At 43.7% G+C, this 20,972-nt stretch overlaps 2 protein-coding genes across 5 annotated transcripts; both read left to right on the forward strand.

Moving 5' to 3' along the window:
• Positions 1-36: 36 nt before the first annotated feature.
• On the forward strand, positions 37-8,933 carry mkrn1 (makorin, ring finger protein, 1). 4 transcript variants are annotated; one of them, XM_064318569.1, is made up of 8 exons: positions 37-190; positions 1,227-1,355; positions 4,785-4,996; positions 5,483-5,706; positions 5,972-6,186; positions 6,667-6,777; positions 7,101-7,245; positions 7,604-8,933. In XM_064318569.1, the coding sequence occupies exons 1-8, from the start codon at positions 114-116 to the stop codon at positions 7,814-7,816; spliced, it is 1,326 nt and encodes a 441-aa protein (XP_064174639.1). In that variant the 5' UTR covers positions 37-113; the 3' UTR covers positions 7,817-8,933. The 4 variants fall into 4 exon arrangements, with proteins under 4 accessions (XP_064174639.1, XP_064174640.1, XP_064174641.1 ...); XM_064318570.1 differs by having other exon boundaries at positions 1,227-1,313; XM_064318571.1 differs by lacking the exon at positions 37-190 and adding an exon at positions 233-271.
• Positions 8,934-10,250: 1,317 nt separating this feature from the next.
• Positions 10,251-14,533, forward strand: tmem121b (transmembrane protein 121B). Its single transcript, XM_064318574.1, has one exon. It carries the CDS (start codon positions 10,307-10,309, stop codon positions 11,495-11,497), a length of 1,191 nt encoding a protein of 396 aa, XP_064174644.1. The 5' UTR covers positions 10,251-10,306; the 3' UTR covers positions 11,498-14,533.
• Positions 14,534-20,972: the final 6,439 nt, after the last annotated feature.

Raw genomic sequence — 20,972 nt, forward strand, 5'->3', positions numbered from 1 at the left:
ATACCCAGTCAGATGTTTTCTGTCCCTGGCCTCCGGAAATTGCCGATTTGATGCCGAACACTAGAACGCGGTTGGCCGGAAGATCCGGGTGCTGAGCTTCAAGATAAACAGTAATGGCGGAGGCAGCGGCAGCAACCACAGCGGCTCCAGCAGTAACAGGAGGAGGCTGGACCAAACACGTAACCTGCAGGTGGGACATAATTTGTTCTGTTGTCGCAGATTATTAGTTGCAACTCCGGTGAACTCTAAATGACTGTTCGTTGCCCTGATCGTAAGATAGATGGCTAACTAATTACTGTCAGCGTTGTCTTTGTGTTGTGGCCAGCTGACCGTTAGCACTGGCTAACAGGGTATTTTTGTTGTTTTCGTCCGCTATATTTGCGGCGTTATTCGCTTTAACTTCTTTGGTAACACGGCTCGGCTCAGGTCGGCTTGGCTGCAGTCCGCCAGCAGCCTGTAGCATAGCTACGCTACGGTGGCTATCTGAGAAGCTTTACAATGATGGAGATAAACAAAGGCTTCGGCGCTGAGATACAGAAGATCTTCCTAAAAAGCTGCGGCTAACCCTATATTAACAGTGATGAGGATGGTATTTGCAGAATTTGCATGAACAGCTCCACTAATTCATGCTATTTCGCTGTTTTATTTTTAATTGTCAGCTATCCTATTTATCGATGGTTAGTGTCACTGTCATCCTCACAAAAAATCAGGTCCGTGTTGCTATAGCACAACGTTCTTGTCTTTCCAAATTTTCCAGGTTTAAAACTATTTAGAAACCAGAAAATGCTTTTTAAATTGGTCATTTCACTATAATGAAGAGAACTGCTTCACACATTTGCCAGATCAGATTGCGTTACCTCGAATGTGTGAAAACAGCGATGATCTGGATGGTAGCCAGAAAGCTAATTTTGTTCGCTAACAACGGGTCACTATAGACTATGTGGTTTATCAACAAAGAGCTATAAGGTTGACAGCCCCTTGACTGTTTTGTTCATAACGTTGGGGTTATGTTCGCGAGCCGAAGTCGCAGCGGGCGTCTAGCCTGCTCGCCAGGAGTCATGTATAATGCATGCTTCTGCACTTGAACTTCACCATATCCGAGGACACATGTTTTGAATGTCATTTTTGGTTTGAGGAAGCAAAGTGAACTGTTGCGTATCTCTCGCGGTTTTCTCCAGCTAATTGTCGTTGTTATTTTTTCCCCCCACTGTCTCGTTCGTTCGAAGGTATTTCATGCATGGGGTTTGCAAGGAAGGGAGCAACTGTCGATATTCCCACGACCTCAGCAGCAGCAAACCGACCATGATTTGCAGGTACTTTCAAAGGGGATGCTGTGCGTACGGTGACCGATGCAGGTAAGCATCAGGGGACTGCCTTCTGTGTTTTTATATAACCAGTCAGCTGACTGCTTTGCATCGCCATGCCAACTAATGCATTTTGCATTTGTCTTTGTTATTGAATGACTGAAACTATTTTAGAACATTTAGAGTGTAGTATGGAAATACTGTGGATATCTAAAAGGTGTGACGGGTGGGGTGCGCACAACCATGAGAGCGATCCTGGACTGACAGTACCCCAACATGGCCCATAACCGTACACCTGTTTTACTGTAGAATAATTGATAGGTAATTGATAATGCAATTTATTTTCATGTAGTGTTGCGGCCACAGAGCTGCGTTTAGAGCGCCCGCATCATATATTTAAATAATTCATTTGGAAAGCAGAGGTGCTATTTAGCATCTGAAAGCTTCCAGTCTATTGTATTAACCAGCGGGTCACAGGTAGAGGGGACTAAATTAGCATCAGTGGCAAAATTCAATAGTGTTGTGTGTGTGTGTGTGTGTGTGTGTGTGAGAGAGAGAGATGGAGGGAGGAATATATAATGGAAGTAGTGTCCACCCACAGATCTCTGTGATGAGAACAGCCTTTGATTTTAAAAGCTGGGGCTACTGAAGCAGCAGCCTATGGGAACCTCAAACGACACCTCACTATTTACAGTGCACCCAGGGAACAACAAGTGAGAGGGTGATTGAGAGGGTGAGAGAGTGATGGATGTTGGACTTCCCTTTCACATGGTATTGCCGCCGTCTCTCCTGGCAGCATTCCCACGCGGTTTGTCCATGTCCCCCGCCTCGCAGACGGACCTGTGGGGTCTCCTGCATCATACCGCATTATGGGATGGGTGGGGGGGTGAGGGGGGGGTGAGTGGAGGGATTGGGGGTGGGGGGGGGGTGGAGTGGAGGGAGGGGTGGGGGGCAGCGGCAGCTGATGGATCTGGCTGTGGAGTGTTTTAAATGGTGGGGTGGGGTGAGGATTGGGGCAGGGCAGCTGGATGGATCTGGGCTGTGGAGGTGTTTTAAATGGCTGCAAAGTGCAAATCTTGAGTTAGGAGAGCTGTTCACATGTCTGTTCCACTTGTCCTTTGCTGTCCCATGCAATACTGGGAGAGTCCTGCTCTGAACCAAAATATTTCAGAATTTCTGTATAATAATAAAGATGATAATATGAATAATAATAATAACTAATTAATTAATCATAACAGGTAGAATAAACCTTACTACTACTAATAATATTCATACCTTTTATTCACCAAACCGATTTCAGAGGGATGTGAGGTGGGCAAAGGTATTTTTTATACAACGAAATGAAGTTTTGGGGGAGGGCAAACCCATTTGAAAATGAACGTGAACAGGGAATGCTGGGAGTTGCAGTATTTGCGTGCTAAAATTCTAAGTTGTTTTTGAGTTGTCAGCCATCTGGAAAAACACACTGCTTGTGGCTGAATCTTAGATGCACTAAACATTTTGTTTGGCTGCAATTATTAATGCATTATTAAGTAACACATTGGATTATTGATCTCATATTTTTCATCCGATTTCCTGCTGTCCTCCTTGCTATGGAAAATGACCGATTGCTATGAACGAGTTGCCAGTCTTGTGCTTTCCCATCCCAGGGTACTTAGACACGCCGATTTCCTCTTGCTCTGCTCAGAGCCCCTAATGTGGGGCTGGAAATGCGCTTAATAGCGCCACGGCCACTTTCAGTGCAGTAACAGACTGCCTGTCATCGTCTGTGTAGCTAATCCTGTTAAAGGCAAAGCACTGGTCAGGCCTTGCTGCACTGTGCAGGAATCGCCCAGTGCCTGGACTGGAGGCTGCTGAATTTAAATGTTTATTATTATTATTATTATTATTATTATTTTATTTTATTTTAAATTAATATTATAAATGAATTATTTAGAATTTAGGACGGAGGGATGTTTCCTTTCTCAGTGCACTGTTACAAACTGGGTTACAAACTCTTAAACGTCAGTCCGCGCTTCTTGCAATGGGAGCAGTTTAAATGCAAAACAGGCAGATTAGAAAATTTAAAAAACCATGCGCACACGCACAAAAACAAGAATTGGTGCTGACGTGCGCTTTCGTTTTCGAGCTCAGTAATGTGGTCATCGTCGGGTAGATACTAATCTGCTTAGTGTATAGATTTGGCTGCAGTTGATTCATAATGAGATCGATTTTGGGCCTTGTGGTGGAAAATGAACAGGACTGACTGACTACATGTGGTTTACTGTAGACTATTCGAGCTGTGACTTTGTGCGATTGTGGGGGCAGTGCTGGCAGTAAAACAGCACTGTGTGTGGTATTATTCCTCTTCATTTGGGCAGCAAGAAGTGCATTAACAAGTGATGCCCAAGAATACTGATTATGGGTCTTGGCAGGTACTTGGCAGGTTCATGAAGCTCTGGTTTAAATTAAACAGTGGACTAATTTGAACTGGATAAGACTCTCAATTCTCCATTACAATCTGATGGATGTTTCAGTTCACCGATTGGCTGATGAAAGGTTTTTTTTTTTCTTTTTTCTTCTTCTATGCATCTGCCCAGTTTAGTGCTCTGTTTAGTCGATCGTTAAGGCGTGGAACGTACGTCGTATCTCCCAGCATGCATCCCGGGTCAGGCCGTTCATAGAAAAGGAGCGTGCAGGAAGAGGAACTGGTTATGGAAAGCACTGCAGAACAACTGGCAAACCCCTGAAACGGCAAATGGAATTTCAGTGGCAGAAAATGTGCGTTAAGGCAACGGTGCGGTTTATGAGGACACTTCACTAGCTGTCCTACTATAGTGCTGGAGAAGTGTCCTCATAAACTTCACATTTTGCTAAAAGCATTTAATGCGAACGTGTGCCCGTGGGTTCTAATATTGAAACTTTGTGGTCTAAAGGCGAAGTGCTATGTCTGGCACATGCCCAATACTGAGAGTCACCAGTCATGAACTTGTAGTTACGATGCGCCTGTTTGATCGGTGAACGCATTTCTTGGTCGACGACACGCCATTTACAGTGGCTTTGCCGCCTCCGTTCAGTCAGTTTTCCATTATTTGGTGAAATTTGGATTACGTTTTATTTAATTACAAATGAAATTAATTTGTCAGTGTGTGTATTCATATCATAGTCTGAAATGCCAAGTGATCGGAAATGGCGTATTGCCGCTGGGTGAATGGCTAACAGCTCATTTGACTCTTACTGTAAGTGGTGTGTTTTTGCATCGCTCACAAACCGTGCTGTGATTTTTTGTAGAATTAATTGAATTCAGAAAGCAGCTATATTGTTAATCTTGCGGTCCCTTTTTAGTCACTGTTTTATTACCGACTACAAAAGCTGTGCTGATTTAATTCTCAGAGCTCACTATCTGTCCAGAGAAAACACACACACACACACAAGCACACAAATTGCAAAATGCATTTAAACAAAAAAAACGCTTGTAATGTGGCGTTTTCCCCCACGCAGGTATGAACACACAAAACCAGCCAAACCGGAGGAGCCGGACGGTCCCAAGCAAACAATGCCGCTGCCCCCTGCCCCCCTCCCCGCCACCGTCACTCCGCACCCCCAGCCGGGGGGCAGCAGCGCAGAGCCCCAGGAGCACCCGGACGGAATAGGGGCCAGAGACTGGGTGAACGCAGCAGAGTTTGTGCCAGGGCAGCCCTACTGCGGGCGAGGTAGCTCTACTCTTCCCGTTTAAAGAGTTTCTGACTGTAGCTTTAAGGGGGGGAGGAGGAGGAGAGGTGGGGGGTTTATGGGTAGTTATGGGGTGTACTGCAAGCTGCTGACCTGATAGTTGTAAGGGCAGCAGATTCTGCCTCCTGGACCTTCTCTGGAGATCCTCCATCGCCTGCTTCCTCCTCCACCAGAGCCGCCATGACAGGCTGGCAGACATTGTGAATGCCACTTTGGTGCACGGAGCTTTCCTACCAGGGGAAAAACGAGTTAGCACAATGAAACAAAATGGTGGCGACAGTTATCAGGGGGGCTTCCAAGTGGCGTTTCCGGGCTGTGGCACTTGTGCGGAGGACGTTGTGGAAGAGGTGGCGTCCTTATGAAGAAATGGAATGTACCACTCTTTGTGGTGGTGTGGGGGGGTGATGTTCAAGGCACTACCGTTGTGAATCTGAGCCCTGTTGTTTACCCCCCTTTGCGCTTGGCAGCGGCTGACCCGGTTCCAGCGGAGGGGCCGGGCCTCGTCATCGAGGAAGAGTACGAGAAGGAGCAGGCCGACAAGGAGCTGAAGAAGCAGCTGTGTCCCTACGCGGCGGTCGGGGAGTGCCGCTACGGGCTCAACTGCGCCTATCTCCACGGCGACGTCTGCGACATGTGCGGCCTGCAGGTCCTGCACCCCTCCGACTCCGCCCAGCGCTCACAGCACATCAAGGTGAGCCTGCTGGGGGGGGCGTGGCTTCTCACGGTCCGGAACTTTCCCTCTGTGATCTCACAATGCTGATGCCCGGTGCTGCAGCAGTAAGACCAGCGATGAATGCAATTGAGGACAAAAATAAGATGATACAATTTTGATTGAAAAAAGATATTTTTTTAAATGATAGCGGGCATGACCCAGCCCAAAAACCCCTGGTGCTCCTTGACGGGGGTCGCCGGCATATCCCTGGGTGCCTAACCGCTGCTCCTTCCTTCGTCCCCAGGCGTGCATCGAGGCCCACGAGAAGGACATGGAGATCTCCTTCGCCATCCAGCGCAGCAAGGACATGATGTGTGGCGTGTGCATGGAGGTGGTGTTCGAGAAGGCCAACCCCGGGGAGCGGCGCTTCGGCATCCTGTCCAACTGCAGCCACTGCTACTGCCTCAAGTGCATCCGCAAGTGGAGGAGCGCCAAGCAGTTCGAGAGCAAGATCATCAAGTAAGGCCCCGCAAGCAAGCAGGCAGGCAGGGCCTGGGGTTGTTGTGTGCAGGGGGAGCGGGGCATGCTGGGACAGCCCTGGTCAAACGCTTATCTGTGGGATTCTTGCGAGCGATACCGTTACTGTGGCAGAATGTTTTTGTGGTGCTGCTTTACCAAAAAAAAAGACCACATTTAAAAAAAAAATTGGAACATTCATGTCCTAATAATAATTCCTATATGCTAATTTAAGGTCAGATAAGGTCCTCTGCTGGATAAGTTTGTCTGCCAAATTAACATAAATTAATTTCATTGCCATTATTTTTTATCTTGAATTAGTTCATTTTAATTTGGTGTGGAAGTGCGTGTGTTTTTTATTTTCGTTCATACCATTTTCAGGGATATGGAGGCCATTTTGTATGTTTTTGTTAATGTGGCCTGCAGCAGTTATGAGGTGATGCACTGTGCCTAAAGTGGTCGCCTCTCACTCCCCCACACCAGGTCCTGCCCAGAGTGTCGAATCACGTCCAATTTTGTCATCCCGAGTGAATACTGGGTAGAGGACAAAGAAGAAAAACAGAAACTCATCCAGAAGTACAAGGACGGCATGGGGTACTGATGAGTCTAATCACTGATTTAACACAGAAACATGCATACACACACGCAGGCACGCATGCGTGCACACACACACGCATGCATGCGCACATGTACACGCACGCACATACAGACATACAGACACACACAGTGCCAAAAGCCTTGGGAGTGCTGGCAGTTCCGGTCGGCACACTGGCAGTGAAAATTCCACACCAGACTGCGGGGTGCGTCATCGCTACCCCGACAACCAGACGGAAGTGTTGTGTTGTGACCGGGAAAGAGAGAAAAAATAAATTTAAAAAATCATGTAACAGAAATCGTTCTTTTCCCTGCCGCTGCAGCACCAAACCGTGCCGGTATTTCGACGAGGGGCGTGGCAGCTGTCCGTTCGGGGCGAACTGCTTCTACAAGCACGCCTATCCCGACGGCCGCCTGGAGGAGCCCCAGCCTCAGAGGCGTGTCACGGGGTCGGTCGGACGGCACCGGGTAAGAGCCGTGGGGCACACCGGGAGGGGGGGGGGGGGGAAGCTGCATTTTTATGGTAAAATGTTTGTTAAAAAATTACAGGGTTTCACTGTTTTTTCTCTCTCTCTCTCCTTAAAATCACTGTCCTAGTCATGTAGATTAACGTCAAGAATTTATTTAACGGGCACCCCAAAAAAACGTACGTTTTTTTCCCCCCTTTATTATAAATGGTTTTTCCACCGGCAACATTGCTCCTGGTCTTTTTTGCCGTTTTTTTTTTTTCCTCCAACTTTTCAACTTTGCAATGTTCTGCCATTGTGCACTAAAATGCCTGCTGCACATTAGCCCAGGTGCACATCATTGCGGCTACTTTTTGCAGAACTCCAGACGGACGCCCCTGTGGGACATCTTCGACGAGCGGGAGAGCGGCGACTCCTTCGACAACGAGGACGAGGAGATGGTGACGCTGGAGCTGAGCGAGATGCTGCTCATGCTCCTGGCGGCCGGCACCGACGACGAGGTCACCGACTCGGAGGACGAGTGGGACTTGTTTCACGAGGAGCTGGACGATTACTACGAGGTTTACCTATAGCGCACCGCTCCGAACAAACAAACTCACCCCCTCCCCCCCCCCCCTTTCCCTTCAATAGGCCTAGTATGGACTGTCATGTGTGAGTGTTGACAGTAGCTTCTTTTCCTATGTTGTGGCAGTGCCTTTAAGCAGGCCATTTATGAATACGTGAATTTAAATGAATTTAATGAATAAAAGGATAAAAAGAAAAAACGGACAAACAGGTCGGTGCACTCGTGCTAAAACGTTTTCTAGAAAACCCCTCGCCCCCTGTCCCCGTCCCTTCAATACATTCTGTGAGTCTGTCAGTGTCCGGTTTATTTAAAAACAAGCAAAGAAAATGCAGGAAAAAAAACAGTTAAAAAAAAAAAAAAAGACTATATAAATAATGATAAAAATATAAATAAAAAATCCATCCGTTGGAAGAGTATCACTAATAAACCATCTTGACTTTATTCTTGGGTGTGGGTTTGGCTTGTGTATCATCTACCCAGGTGTTTTTTTTTTTTAAAGTTCACTTCAGTAGTGGATGTGGGACCCCAGTTACAGCCTACCGAACTGGTCATGACGGGTGCTTTTTAAATCCTCTTGTTTTAATGCACTGAATTTCTGGGAAGCGCAGGGTGGGGTGGGTGGGAGTATGGTCCATATGCACAAATGCACTCTAAAGTTCATACACACTAATCATATCCCGTCCCACGTTATGAAATGTGAATGAGCTCTTTTTCAATATATATATATATATAATATTTTTTTTTAATGGGTCCAAGAGCACATTTTGGCCTCTGTCACACCTGTCCGTGAACACCTGTGGTACCGAACAACAAGTCCCTCCTCATGACCAAATCACCAGAACCCTGTGATTTGGGATGCCCAGAATGCATTTATTACGCAAATGACTGTCTGTTGAGATATATTATAATTACTGTTTGACTTGAAAAGTCTTGTTTGTTTTCAGTAACGGATAACGTTTTAATGCTCTCTGGGAAAAAGACCAAGCCAAAAACCCTTGACTGTTTTTCCCCATCTGTATTTCACTGCTATGAAATGAGTATATTTATATTGAAATATGTTGTTTTCTATGATCCCAGAACCCGTTCCACATTTATTTGGAGATTAAAGTTTATTAACAAATGAATTTGGGGCTTATCCAGTGCATTTTCTTTACAGACTTCACTAGCGTTTGAATTTCCTGCTGAAGCAGAATTCCAGATACCTGCCTCTGGTGTCACTGAAGGCCATGACCCCCGACATTCCTTTCACGTGGTCCTTCTCTCGACCTTTAATTAGGTATCAACCACAGCACCTTTTCTTTCCAACAATGGTGTGCTTGAGCGTGCTTGTCAGTCTTACATCCCTGCCTATGGTGCTTTGGGAAACCCTGGATGGAAGCCCTCACTTTGCAAGTGATGGTACCCAAGCATTTTCATACATCCCACTTAAATGTAATTTCAGCCGAGTGGTTTCATTTTAAAGAGGAATGTTTGGTAAACTGGTTTTTAATCAAATACTATTTACATTAGTGCTAAGCAAAATAGAGTACCTAAATGTGCAACCAATCTGGCAGGCATTTGCAAATTACTTGGTAACAAGACTGGGAACTGAATTTCAGAAACCATTCATATCAAATGTGAATTTTTGCATGAGATTTTCTTACTACGAAAAACCTTTCTAAATGTAATTGGGTTGGCTTCTACTTGGATGGCCTTTTTCTTTTTGTGACGGTCTTATGCTCTGCCTTTAATAGGTATGTGCCTTTCCTGGAAGAACATTTTAGTGACACAGGGAAACCCTATTCATCAACCTAATTTCCATTTTAATATTGTTTTCCAGGGGTCAGTGATGGCCTCATTATCCGTTTTGTTTATTTCTTATTATTCGTAATAACAGTCAATCATGTACAGGCAGCAAGGCGTGTATATGACAGCCAAATATGTCTACTGGGGTGTTTAGATGTTGTGTATAACTGGATTTTTTTTTCTGTTTTGCAATGCTTTTGAATCATTCCAGGAGAGACACGAATCGGTCCTGAGCAGTCCTTTATACATGCACTGCACGGTTTGCGTATTTGACCTGATATGAGAGGATTTCATTAGTTTGACTGATGGATATGTTTATGCATAGAAAAGATTAAGAGGAAACATTCATAGCCAAATCACTTTAATTGCTGACAGGGAATGGTTTTTTTCTCTCGATATAAACGGGTTCACAGAACTGAGATTAACACATATATGCGAAATGTAAAAATGAAACGGTTTAGTATTCGTCGTTGCATTTAATTTATTTTTTTCAATGAGCCCTCGGGAAAATACCGAAATAAAAACGAAACGCCGGAAATTGTGGTAAAACACAATACAAAAACACGAATATAAAATAAAATAGTCGGCCGAAGACACTCCATTCCAACACTAAGGAAAATTCCACGCCAGAATTTTCCGCAACCTTGCACCCCCTCCATCTCTGAGCGTCTCTCACTATGAGCAGGGGAGAAGGAGCGCCGACATATATACAATGATCGCAGCATCTGGAAACGAAAATTCGGAAGCCGACTTTCCCCAGTCCGAAGCGGTGATCTGCCCCGAGTCTCCCGTTTCCTTGTCGCCGGAAAACCGCGAGCTGTTCATCGGAAACGCCTCGTCCAGGCGGGATACTCAGACTTCCACCGGCAGCGCAAACCAGCAGGAAAGCAGCACCGAGCGCCTGGTTTCCTCGGCAGCTCTTGCCGCTGCCTACATCATGACATCGGGGGAGTTCATGCACACCACTCCCTTGTTCGTGCGAAGATCCAGAAGGAACAACCTCTACAAAATCCTCTGCTTCCTCTTCCTCCTCTTCCAGGGTGGAATTCTAGATTTCTACCTGATAGTGTTCACTGATCTCTACTGGTGCTCGTGGATAGCCACCGACCTGGTGGTGATGACGGGCTGGGGTATTTTCTTTCTGAAAAACGCAAGGAGCAAACGGGAGCGAGCCTGTGGTTTTCACCAGAAGAGCTCAATATTCGGTTGCAACCTCGGGGAGTTCACCTACTCCTACCTCGCCTGGCTTATATACGTCATTGCGTGCACCCCGAAAGTGGTGCTTATTTTGGAGACGTCGATTTTGGACCTGATCACGCTCAAAGTCCCGCTCGGGATCACCGGCTTTAAGATAATCATTACACTGTCTGCACCGCTGCTCTACTGCTTAATCAATTCAGTCATCGAGGACTTTAACGGGGCCACGCGCTACCACTCCCAAAGTTGCTTCCTAAGCACCTGCATGGATATGCTGGACAGCTTCACCTTGATCGAGATGGTCCTAATGAACGAGATTCCTACTGTGTACCTTAAGTACACGGTCATATCCGTCTATTTTATCGCGCTGGGCGTCCCAGTGCTCTGGTTGTATGAGCTGACAGCCTCCCAGATGCACTGTCGGTGGATTTGGGCAAGGTTTCTCTCCAGCGTCCTGGTTAACGCTCCCCTGCTTGTCGTCAGGTGTTTCCTGGTTTATGTTTACAAAATGCCCGTTTCGGTGCTGATGTTTAAGAACATATTCTTCTTGGCTTGTAAGTGCCTGGAATTGGTCGAGCAATGTCTAACTGTTAAGGGAGCTCGGAGGTACGCCAGTAACCAAACTCAAGTGTCCCACTGCGTCTCTGAAAACGACATGTGCCCACACGGCTATGTCAATACCTTGGCAGTTAACACCCAATCTTAAATATATCCGAGAGGGGAGGGGAGATAAGGTATTGCTTTAAAAGTCGGTTAAGTGGGACCATTGAAATAGCCTTACACGACGGTGTCTACCTGCAAAATAATTTCAACCGGTGCTACAATCAAACACTATATTAGCCAATTTACTGTTATTAACATTTAGTATCTGGCAATGACCACAGAAATCGACATGAGTTGCCTGTACTGGATATTTTGTGATATGAGAATTTTGTGCGTTATGTGGTTTGATTGAACTCATGATTTGCACTTGTACAGTATGTTGCACTTTAATGGAATTTAACAGGTGTGTCATTGATCTAACGTGAAGGTTTTGAGTGCAATGTCTCAAAGTGACGTGACTGAATACTAGTGTTACGGTTCAGTGTGAATTATTATATAGCTACTATAATCCTAATGTCTACAAAAACATGTTGCATTTTCCAAATTTCTATTTAATACACTTCATCCGCAATGGGAACTGCAAAGCGCGCTTTGCGTTAAACTAGTTTGTGCGTCTTCTATGTTGAATAAATGCGTTTTTGTACAATTGGGCTCCCCACTGAGCAGTGGACGTCGTTTCAACGTCTCGTTTATGATTTTAGCTCTCATATAACTCAGGATCTGTCCAGCTAAGCATAGCACACTTTCAGCCCGAGCACCGTAATAAGCATTATGTATTCATTTTATCGAATCCGCCACGCGCATTGATCAGACGCATTGGAGAACTGTTGAAAAATGTAGTTTCATCTTTTTAATATGCCACTCAACTGGGCCCGACACGTTTTGCGTCTCTATGGTTTTTCTGTCACATATTCCCCGTGCGGTTAAGCTTAGCCCACTTTTAGCCAAAGCACTAAAATAGGCATAATTCTTTTCCCTTTTTTTTGTTGCCAAAACCATTAATCAGATTGGGGAGCTCTTAACAGTTTCTTTTTTTATCGGCTAGCAGTATTCAAAAGATAATGAGGTCATCGCCGACCCCTGGAAAACTAAAATTAAAATGGAAATTGGGTTGATGAATAAAGTCTCCTTTGTCACATGAATTTTATTCCAGGAAAAATGGTAAGAAATATCTCATGCAGAATCCACATTTTAAATGAACGGATTCTAAAACCGAGTTCCCAGTCTTGTTACTTAGTAACTGAAATGGCATTCAAGTAAGATGTATGAAAATGTAAGCCAACATTAAGAATCTCTCCTCAAATGATCAGAAACGCACTTTGTACTTGGTCCTCCACTAGAGGGCAGTAATACACCACAAAGCGTCTCATCAAACAAGAGGGATTTGGACACATTTTGCGCATCATTTTAACTGGAGCGACTCGCAATTATTATCAATTTATTGTCATCGGTTTTGGGTACATATTCGTGTTTTTAATTTATCAGCCGTCATTTTGTTTTCTTGGTTTGGAGATAAGTGTGATTCGATTTGAAAACCCTAGTCAATGTAACGCCGTCAGCTTGAGCCGAGGAACATTAGCTAGCAAGATCTAACGTTAGCCAACATGACTAGATACAGCCCATTTAGGCTTTGTATTCAAGTTATTTTAGACATTTCCTGCAACTGTGAGTGGCTTAAAAATATTAATTTCTTAACCGTCGTCTTTGTCCTTCGAACACTATTCATGTCTTTTTGCAACTTCACGTTGCCCGAGATACGACTATCATACGAGTCCAATTATCTTACGCCGTTTGACGGACTCGTGGCCGCTACAACCTACAAGAGCCATAATATTTCATAAAAGATTGGAAAATATTAATGTATCACGTTAGCCTAATGATTTTGATGCATTATTATATTTCTAGGTTTTAGAGGTATCCCGGTAGGCCTAGTGCTTTCCCCATTTTTTCTGCGCATTTCTTCAATAAAAAGGATTCTTTTAAAATAGATTTTAATATTTTAAGATTTAAAATAGTTTTAAAAAGTGGCCTTGATAATTTATGTAGACGTTTGGACGGAAAATGTATCAGTGGGTAATTTCACACTGATAAACGAAACCGACAAAATGCGTTTTATAATAACGCATACCATTAAATCAACGCTAATTCAAAGTTAAAATATTTTAAAATAACGGCAGTTAGCTAGTTAATGGTATAGAACATCAGAACAAAGCGCTACCAACATTAGATAACATGGTTACCCCTCTAAAAATGTCAGGAAAATTAACTACCGGGAAAAGTTGTTAGTAACTGCGTTTTACTAAAATTAGAATTGCAATATTTTACCACAAATGTAGCTTACTACAATGATTTATGATTTAGTAAAATTTGTAATTGCAGTAGGCTGTATTATTATTCACTTGGTACCTTGTATTTATATACAGTATGATATTGTAATTTTATTTTACAGTAACCATTTGTAATTTCTGAAATTACTGGCTTTACCTGGCAACTTGAATTGCTGATACAGTAGGCCTAGTCATTTTTACTGTGTTACTGCTGCAAGATTAGTTATCTGTTGTTGTACATATATACATTTGCAACTTACCATAATCCATAATTTTAGCAGTACTTTGAGCATTGTGATCATAAAAAGTATAAGAATGATGGTTTTCACACCAGACTTATTAGGCCACAGGTGCTGGAGACACGCAAAAGCCTAAATTTAAACAAAAATAGTTACATTACAAACATTAACACCGAAAGGTCTTAATGAATTATTTCTTAATGTGATGCTTTAATTCCTATTAAGGATTACTCTATCCGTATAGTTATGCAACAGGTGGACTGAATTTTTTTCCTTATAGTTATTTATAACAAATGATAACTGTCATGTGATGGTCAATGTTTTCAGAAATTTTTATCTGTGATTTTTTAGTTACATTGTAAATATTTATGAACATTAATCTTTGACCTTCTTCACACTGCACCAAGTGATGATGAATTCTGTTGAAAATATTGTGTTGATGTCATTGGCTGATCATCAATGATGTATGTAATTATTGAAGTCTTTATAAGATCTTTTACCATTCATTCTATGATTCTTTACAAAAAACAGAGAGGTCCGAAATGCAAGTCATGTTAATCAATAAAGTTGCAAGCACAGCAAGACACAGTGTCGACGGTTGTGTTCTTGAAATAGGCGCAGTTGCAAACAAACTCAATATGTTCATAAAAGGGGTTATCCTTAATTTTTCATTTTTGTTGGATTCAACGACATCTGTGGTGACCCAAATACCACAGTTCCACAGAAACAAAGCTATTTTTAGAAAATTAAGTGCTTATTTTTCTTAGATGATAATCCAGCAGTGGCATATCTTAGAGAAAGAAGATAAAAATAGCATATAGTGGAGAAATTTCTGAACTCCAATGCATTAAATCAATATTCCTGCAAATATGCCATTGTGCAAAAGGTACTTCATATGGCATTTTTAATATGAAAAAATTAAGGATTGCCATTAAGCATTGTATAATGTAAAACATATATAATAAACTAAAATATGATATATAAAGATATAATAAACACACATTCCAAGTTTTGGAATAAGGTGCCATCCAACTGGCACAGATGGAAGAAAAGAGACCAACACACACACTTCTTTATTAACAAACCAGGACTTACAACATCAGTACTTACATACATACTTGTACTTACATCCAGTGAGCTGTTATATTGCATGAAGTATTAATTTTCACTTATATCAAGTATATCGCTTAATTAAGTAGTAAGTAATTGTGTAATTGTGGATTATCTTCACATTACTGGTTTAACAAAACTCCCAACACTGACAAGGGTTTCCACTCATTAGCTAGACTGGATGCAACCACCACGCCTGCAAAACTGAGAAGAACATTCTTTTACAAATTGAGAACTAATTCAATCAAAACTAAACTGCACAAAATGACATTTTTCAAAGATACACAAGTGTGTAAGTATCAAAAAAGAAAAATAATAAAATTTGTCATTTGGCCTTTGTTGGTAAAACCTTCTCAACAAAAGGTGGTAAATCTCAACCTTCAAAATAAATTATTTTCCTCAATGAGTTGCATATTTATAGAAAACAAATTGTTCCACCATAAAAGGTGACAGAATTGCTGACAAGAAAGTTTTTGCTTTAAAGTGTAAAAGACTAAAATGTTTTAAACTCAGTGATAAACCTAATTTACTTGAGCAGGCCATACGTGACTAAAATAAAATGAGACAAGATTAGTTTTAAATGATTTTTGAAGTGGAAAAAATGCCTCCATTTAAATGAGCAAACATTGTTCTTATGAGCAGCATCTGTTTGTTTACCTTCGGGTGAACTCCAGGGTGCATGAAGCCTCGTCTTGGTACAACTGCTCTGGTCACCACCACGGTACTCGCCCTGGCAGATCCAGCAAAGCCATTCATCCAGGACACTGGGAGAAGAGAGAAACAGAGGGACCCCGGGCCAGGGACCCCTAGCGGGCGCCCGCACCACCCCACTAGTCCTGCCAATGCAGCTGGTGATGCTTACGCGAAAATGACTAGAGAAACTGGGACGCGCACACCTGACCCTGGTCCTCCTGGCCTACCGCTCGGCAGTGCAGGAATCAAAGGCCTGCAGTCCCTGCTGTGTTGCAGTTCGGGATGGAGCTCCATGCGCCAGTCCACCTTTTTTTTTTCTTGCCCACCACCACCCCCCCTCCTCGGGGGACATCTTTGCTATCAGTGGTCTGGCCACAGCAGAGTAGCTGTATCCACTGGTCTGCACTCTTCAGCTTGAAGCCAGCATGATGATCTTGCTTCCACCCGTGTTCACGGGCGTTGCACGTGGATGTCACAGAACCACGTGACACCCTTGGGAGTGAGATGTGGCAATTGTGGTTTTCACAAGGTGTGGTTTTTTCTGTGTGCTCCCACACAGAAAAAAAAGAGAAAGACAAAAGAACTCCGAAGCGATTAGAGAAAGAACTGCGAAGGACAGGTCTTCGCTAAAGCGCTGGCTCCCGGCTAGCGCGGAGACCCTGCAGAAGATGCATTACCACACCCGATGCACCAACAGTGACTCTCCTACCAAAGATCCTGGCACTACGTCCAATGGTTAGTACCTTAAGGGTTTTCTTGCCCACCACCACCCCCCCTCCTCGGGGGACATCTTTGTTATCAGTGTTCTGGCCACAGCAAAGTAGCTGTATACACTGGTCTGCACTCTTCAGCTTGAAGCCAGCATGATGATCATGCTTCCACCCGTGTTCTGCAGTGTTGCACGTGGTTTGCACTTAAGCAACCAAAGTGACTCTCCTACCAAAGATCCTGGCACTTACGTAACCACAGTGGCTCTCCTACCAAAGATCCTGGGGAGTTATGCAACGACAGAGGCTCTCCTACCAAAGATCCTGGCAGTACGTCCACTGTTCAGCATGGTATAGTTTTTCTTGCCCACCACCACCCCCCCTCATCGGAGGACACCTTTGTTATTATTCTTCTGGCCTGAGCCAAGTACCTGATCTTCTCCTCTACTCACTTCAGCCAAGGACAATGTGTGGCTCTTGCTTCATCCTGTGCAGCTGTGTCCTGGTACTTACGCAATGACAGTGACTCTCCTACCAAAGGTCCTGGCACTTATGCGAGGACAGTGACTCTCCTACCAAAGATCCTGGCAATACATCCACTGGTCAGCATGTTATGGTTTTTCTTGCCCACCACCACCCCCTACTTCGTAGGACATCTCCGCAATCTTCTTTTCTTCGTCTGCAGCAAATGACAGTAAGCCACAAAATGAACCTTGATTGATGCTGGTCTCACATTGTCATCCTTGCAAAACGAGTCCTCAATCTCAGCTCTGAATGGTAGCTGCCATTTTTTTCCACTGCTGTAAAAGGCAATTCTACTGAGGCTTTGTAAAGCTCTAAACTATCTTTGAAGGTTAGCTCCTGATGTTCCTTTCCACTGGTTCCACTGCTGATACTTGGAGTTCGCACACTGAAAGGGGTTAGAGGAGCTTGAGTAGGACCATGTGCTGAGAGTACTAGGCTTTTGATTACACGGGGACACCACCCTTCTCCACCCTATATACCCAGTCATGTATGTAGTGTGTTATCCTCTTCACACTCACTGCCAGAGTGAGCAGCCAAACCACTTCCCCGACTGGATTCTCTGTTGGAGCTGGAATCCACTCTCTAGTCACTTTGAGCTAAATGTCGTCATGCACCTTGCCGTTGCCCCTATTTGCTTGCTCTATCTGCAGAGTCCAAAAGGATGTAAATGGAGGCCATGATGGACATTGTGTAGCCCGTAACTGTGTCCACCCACATCCTCTGGTAGTCCAGCCAAACACTGCAACCATCACCCGGAACTATTTATGTTTATTTATTTTATTTTGATGTTGTGTTTATTATTATTATTATTATTGTTGTTGTTGTTGTTGTTGTTGTTATTATTACTATTATTACTATCATTATTATTATTATTATTATTATTATTATTATTAATAATAATAATTTTGATATAATTTTTAAATTTATTTCTTATTTGGTTGAGTTCATGATGTTTGACATTTTTTAACATTTTATTTAAAGAATTATTTGTTATTTTTTATTTTAATTTAATTTTAGCCTATAGAGCTAATTTGATTAATTCAGAATGCGGGTTACACTGTGAGACTGTACTACTAAACAGCAGAAGTTGGGGGTGGACAGTTATGAGCTGCACAGTGTCCATCAAAACTCCCACCTACGCCCTTGTGGACCCTGCAGAAAGACCACGCAGAGAATCTACGATAAAATCCAAAGTTTGTCAACCACTGACACGACCTTTCAGGGACAGCATGACTATCGCTACCCAGTCAGAGACAGAGGAGAGATGGATGTATGAACACCTGGACAGATCCACTGCCTAAGCAAGAATGACCTTCATACTCAGCGACTCAAGGAGGCTGCTGCTGAAGAGAGGCAAGGGCAATTCAAATGACAAACACTTGGTTAAAAGTGGCGGGAAAATGGATTCCAGCACAAACAGAGACCAGTCAGAAGTGAGTCACGCTATATAACTATCATAGACCCTGTTAAAGAGTGACTCACATCATAGGATTATCAAAGGCTCTCTTAAATAATGACTTCCTCTCTTTATAACACTATCAAAAGGCTGTTAAAGAGTGACTCACTTTATATTACGATCAAAGGCTCTGTTAAAGAGTGACTCACTTTATAGTGCTATCACAAACTCTGTTAAAGCATGACTTACTTATTACTATCACAGACCCTCTTAAAGAAAGAGTCACATTATAGCATTATCAAAAGGCCTGTTAAAGAGTCACTCACTTCATAACACTATCAGAGGCACTGTTAAAGAGTGACTCACTTTATAGCATTCATCACAAGCCCTGTCAAAGAGTAACTTACTTAATATTACTATCACAGGCTCTCTTAAATAATGACTCACTCACTTTATAACACTATCAAAACGCCTGTTAAAGAGTCACTCACTTTATAGTGCTATTACAAGCTCTGTTAAAGAGTAACTGACTTAATATTACTATCACAGGCTCTGTTAAAGAGTGACTCACTTCATAGCGTTATCACAGGCTCTGTTAAAGAGTGACTCACTTCATAGCACTATCACAGGGTCTGTAAAAGATTGATTCACTCACCTTATAACACTATCACAGGGCCTGTTAAAGAGTGACTCACTTTATATCATTATCGCAGGCCCTGTCAAAGAGTGACTCACTCATTTCATAACATTATCACAGAGCCTGTTGAAGAGTTACTCACTTCATAACATTATCACAGGGCCTGTTAAAGAGTGACTCACTTTATATCATTATCGCAGGCCGTATCAAAGAGTGACTCACTCATTTCATAACATTATCACAGAGCCTGTTGAAGAGTTACTCACTTCATAACATTATCACAGAGCCTGTTGAAGAGTTACTCACTTCATAACATTATCACAGGGTCTGTTAAAGAGTGACTCACTTTTTAGTGCTATAACAGGGTCAGTTAGAGTGACTCAATTTATAGAACTATCACAGACCCTCATAAAGAATGACTCACATTACAGGATTATCAAAGGCATAGCATGTGCTATAAATGCTGTGATACATTGCATTGGATATTGTTTGACAATAATCTATGTTTAAATGTGCCTGTCCCTATCAAATAAACATTAAATAAATAAATCACGTGACCTGACACATGGTCCTCCCAAAGCTCCTCCAGCCCCTTCTGGTGTACAAAGCCTTAGCATCAACAGAGGACACAATGCACAGGAAGATCAAAAGTAGCCTCTGAAGACAATTTTGAGCTTAACTAAGCTTCTGTGGAATCAAACCTTTACAGCAATCTCTTCTTTACCTTCTGCGTCAGCATGTTATAGTTTTTCTTGCCCACCACCACCCCCTACTTCAGAGGACATGTCCGCAATCTTCCTTTCTTCTCTTCTTTCTCCACAGGTGTGATGTTGAGCCAGTGAGACTGGCTGAGGATGTACCAGGTGCTTCTGCACCAGAGGTGGGAGAAACCCAAGGAAGGCATGGCCAGCATCATCTTTGCAGTGACTGTCCTGGTAAAATCCTGCAACCAAGACTTAAGGTCCTGCCACACCACCCCCCTCTTGAGGACACAAGGTCTCAGGCCTAGCAAGTCTATTCATCTTACCACTTCGCGGATCAATGTGTGGCTCTTCTTATCTGTCAGCTGTGTCCTGGCAACCACCCCCTACCATCTGGAATGGAACACTCTTCTTCATGTCTCTGGATTGACACAATGACAGTGTTCTCTACCAAGATCCTAGTCACTTAGCAAGGACTCCCAAAATCCTGGCACTGTGGCTGACTTGACTCTCCTACCAGTCCCCTGTTGCGACGACGTGTCTCTAGATCCTGCTGTGCGAGACAGTGGCTCTCCTACCAAAGTCCTGGCAGTGTGCAATGACAGTGACTCTCCTACCAATGATCCTGGCATTTGCCAGACAGTGCTCTCCTACCAAAGATCCTGGCACTATGCGAGGACAGTGACTCTCCTACCAAAGATCCTGGCACACTTCCATGGAACAGTGCTCTCCTACCAAAGATCCTGGCATCGTTGGCAGTACAGTGACTCTCCTACCAAAGAAATGTGCTTGGCACTGTTCAGCGAGTCCTGGCACAGTCGACAGTGCTCCCTACCAAAGATCCTGGCAGTGTGCGAACAGTGACTCTCCTACCAAAGATCCTGGCAGTGTGTCAGGACAGTGACTCTCCTACCAAAGATCCTGGCACGTGTGCGAGGACAGTGACTCTCCTACCAAAGATCCTGGCACGTGTGCGAGGACAGTGACTCTCCTACCAAAGATCCTGGCACGTGTGCGAGGACAGTGACTCTCCTACCAAAGATCCTGGCACGTGTGCGGGACAGTGACTCTCCTACCAAAGATCCTGGCACGTGTGCGAGGACAGTGACTCTCCTACCAAAGATCCTGGCACGTGTGCGAGGACAGTGACTCTCCTACCAAAGATCCTGGCACGTGTGCGAGGACAGTGACTCTCCTACCAAAGATCCTGGCACCACTTCCACTGGTTAGTACTTGTAGGGTC

The sequence above is a fragment of the Anguilla rostrata genome, chromosome 19, assembly GCF_018555375.3.
Source record: "Anguilla rostrata isolate EN2019 chromosome 19, ASM1855537v3, whole genome shotgun sequence".
Classification (NCBI taxonomy): Eukaryota; Metazoa; Chordata; class Actinopteri; order Anguilliformes; family Anguillidae; genus Anguilla; species Anguilla rostrata.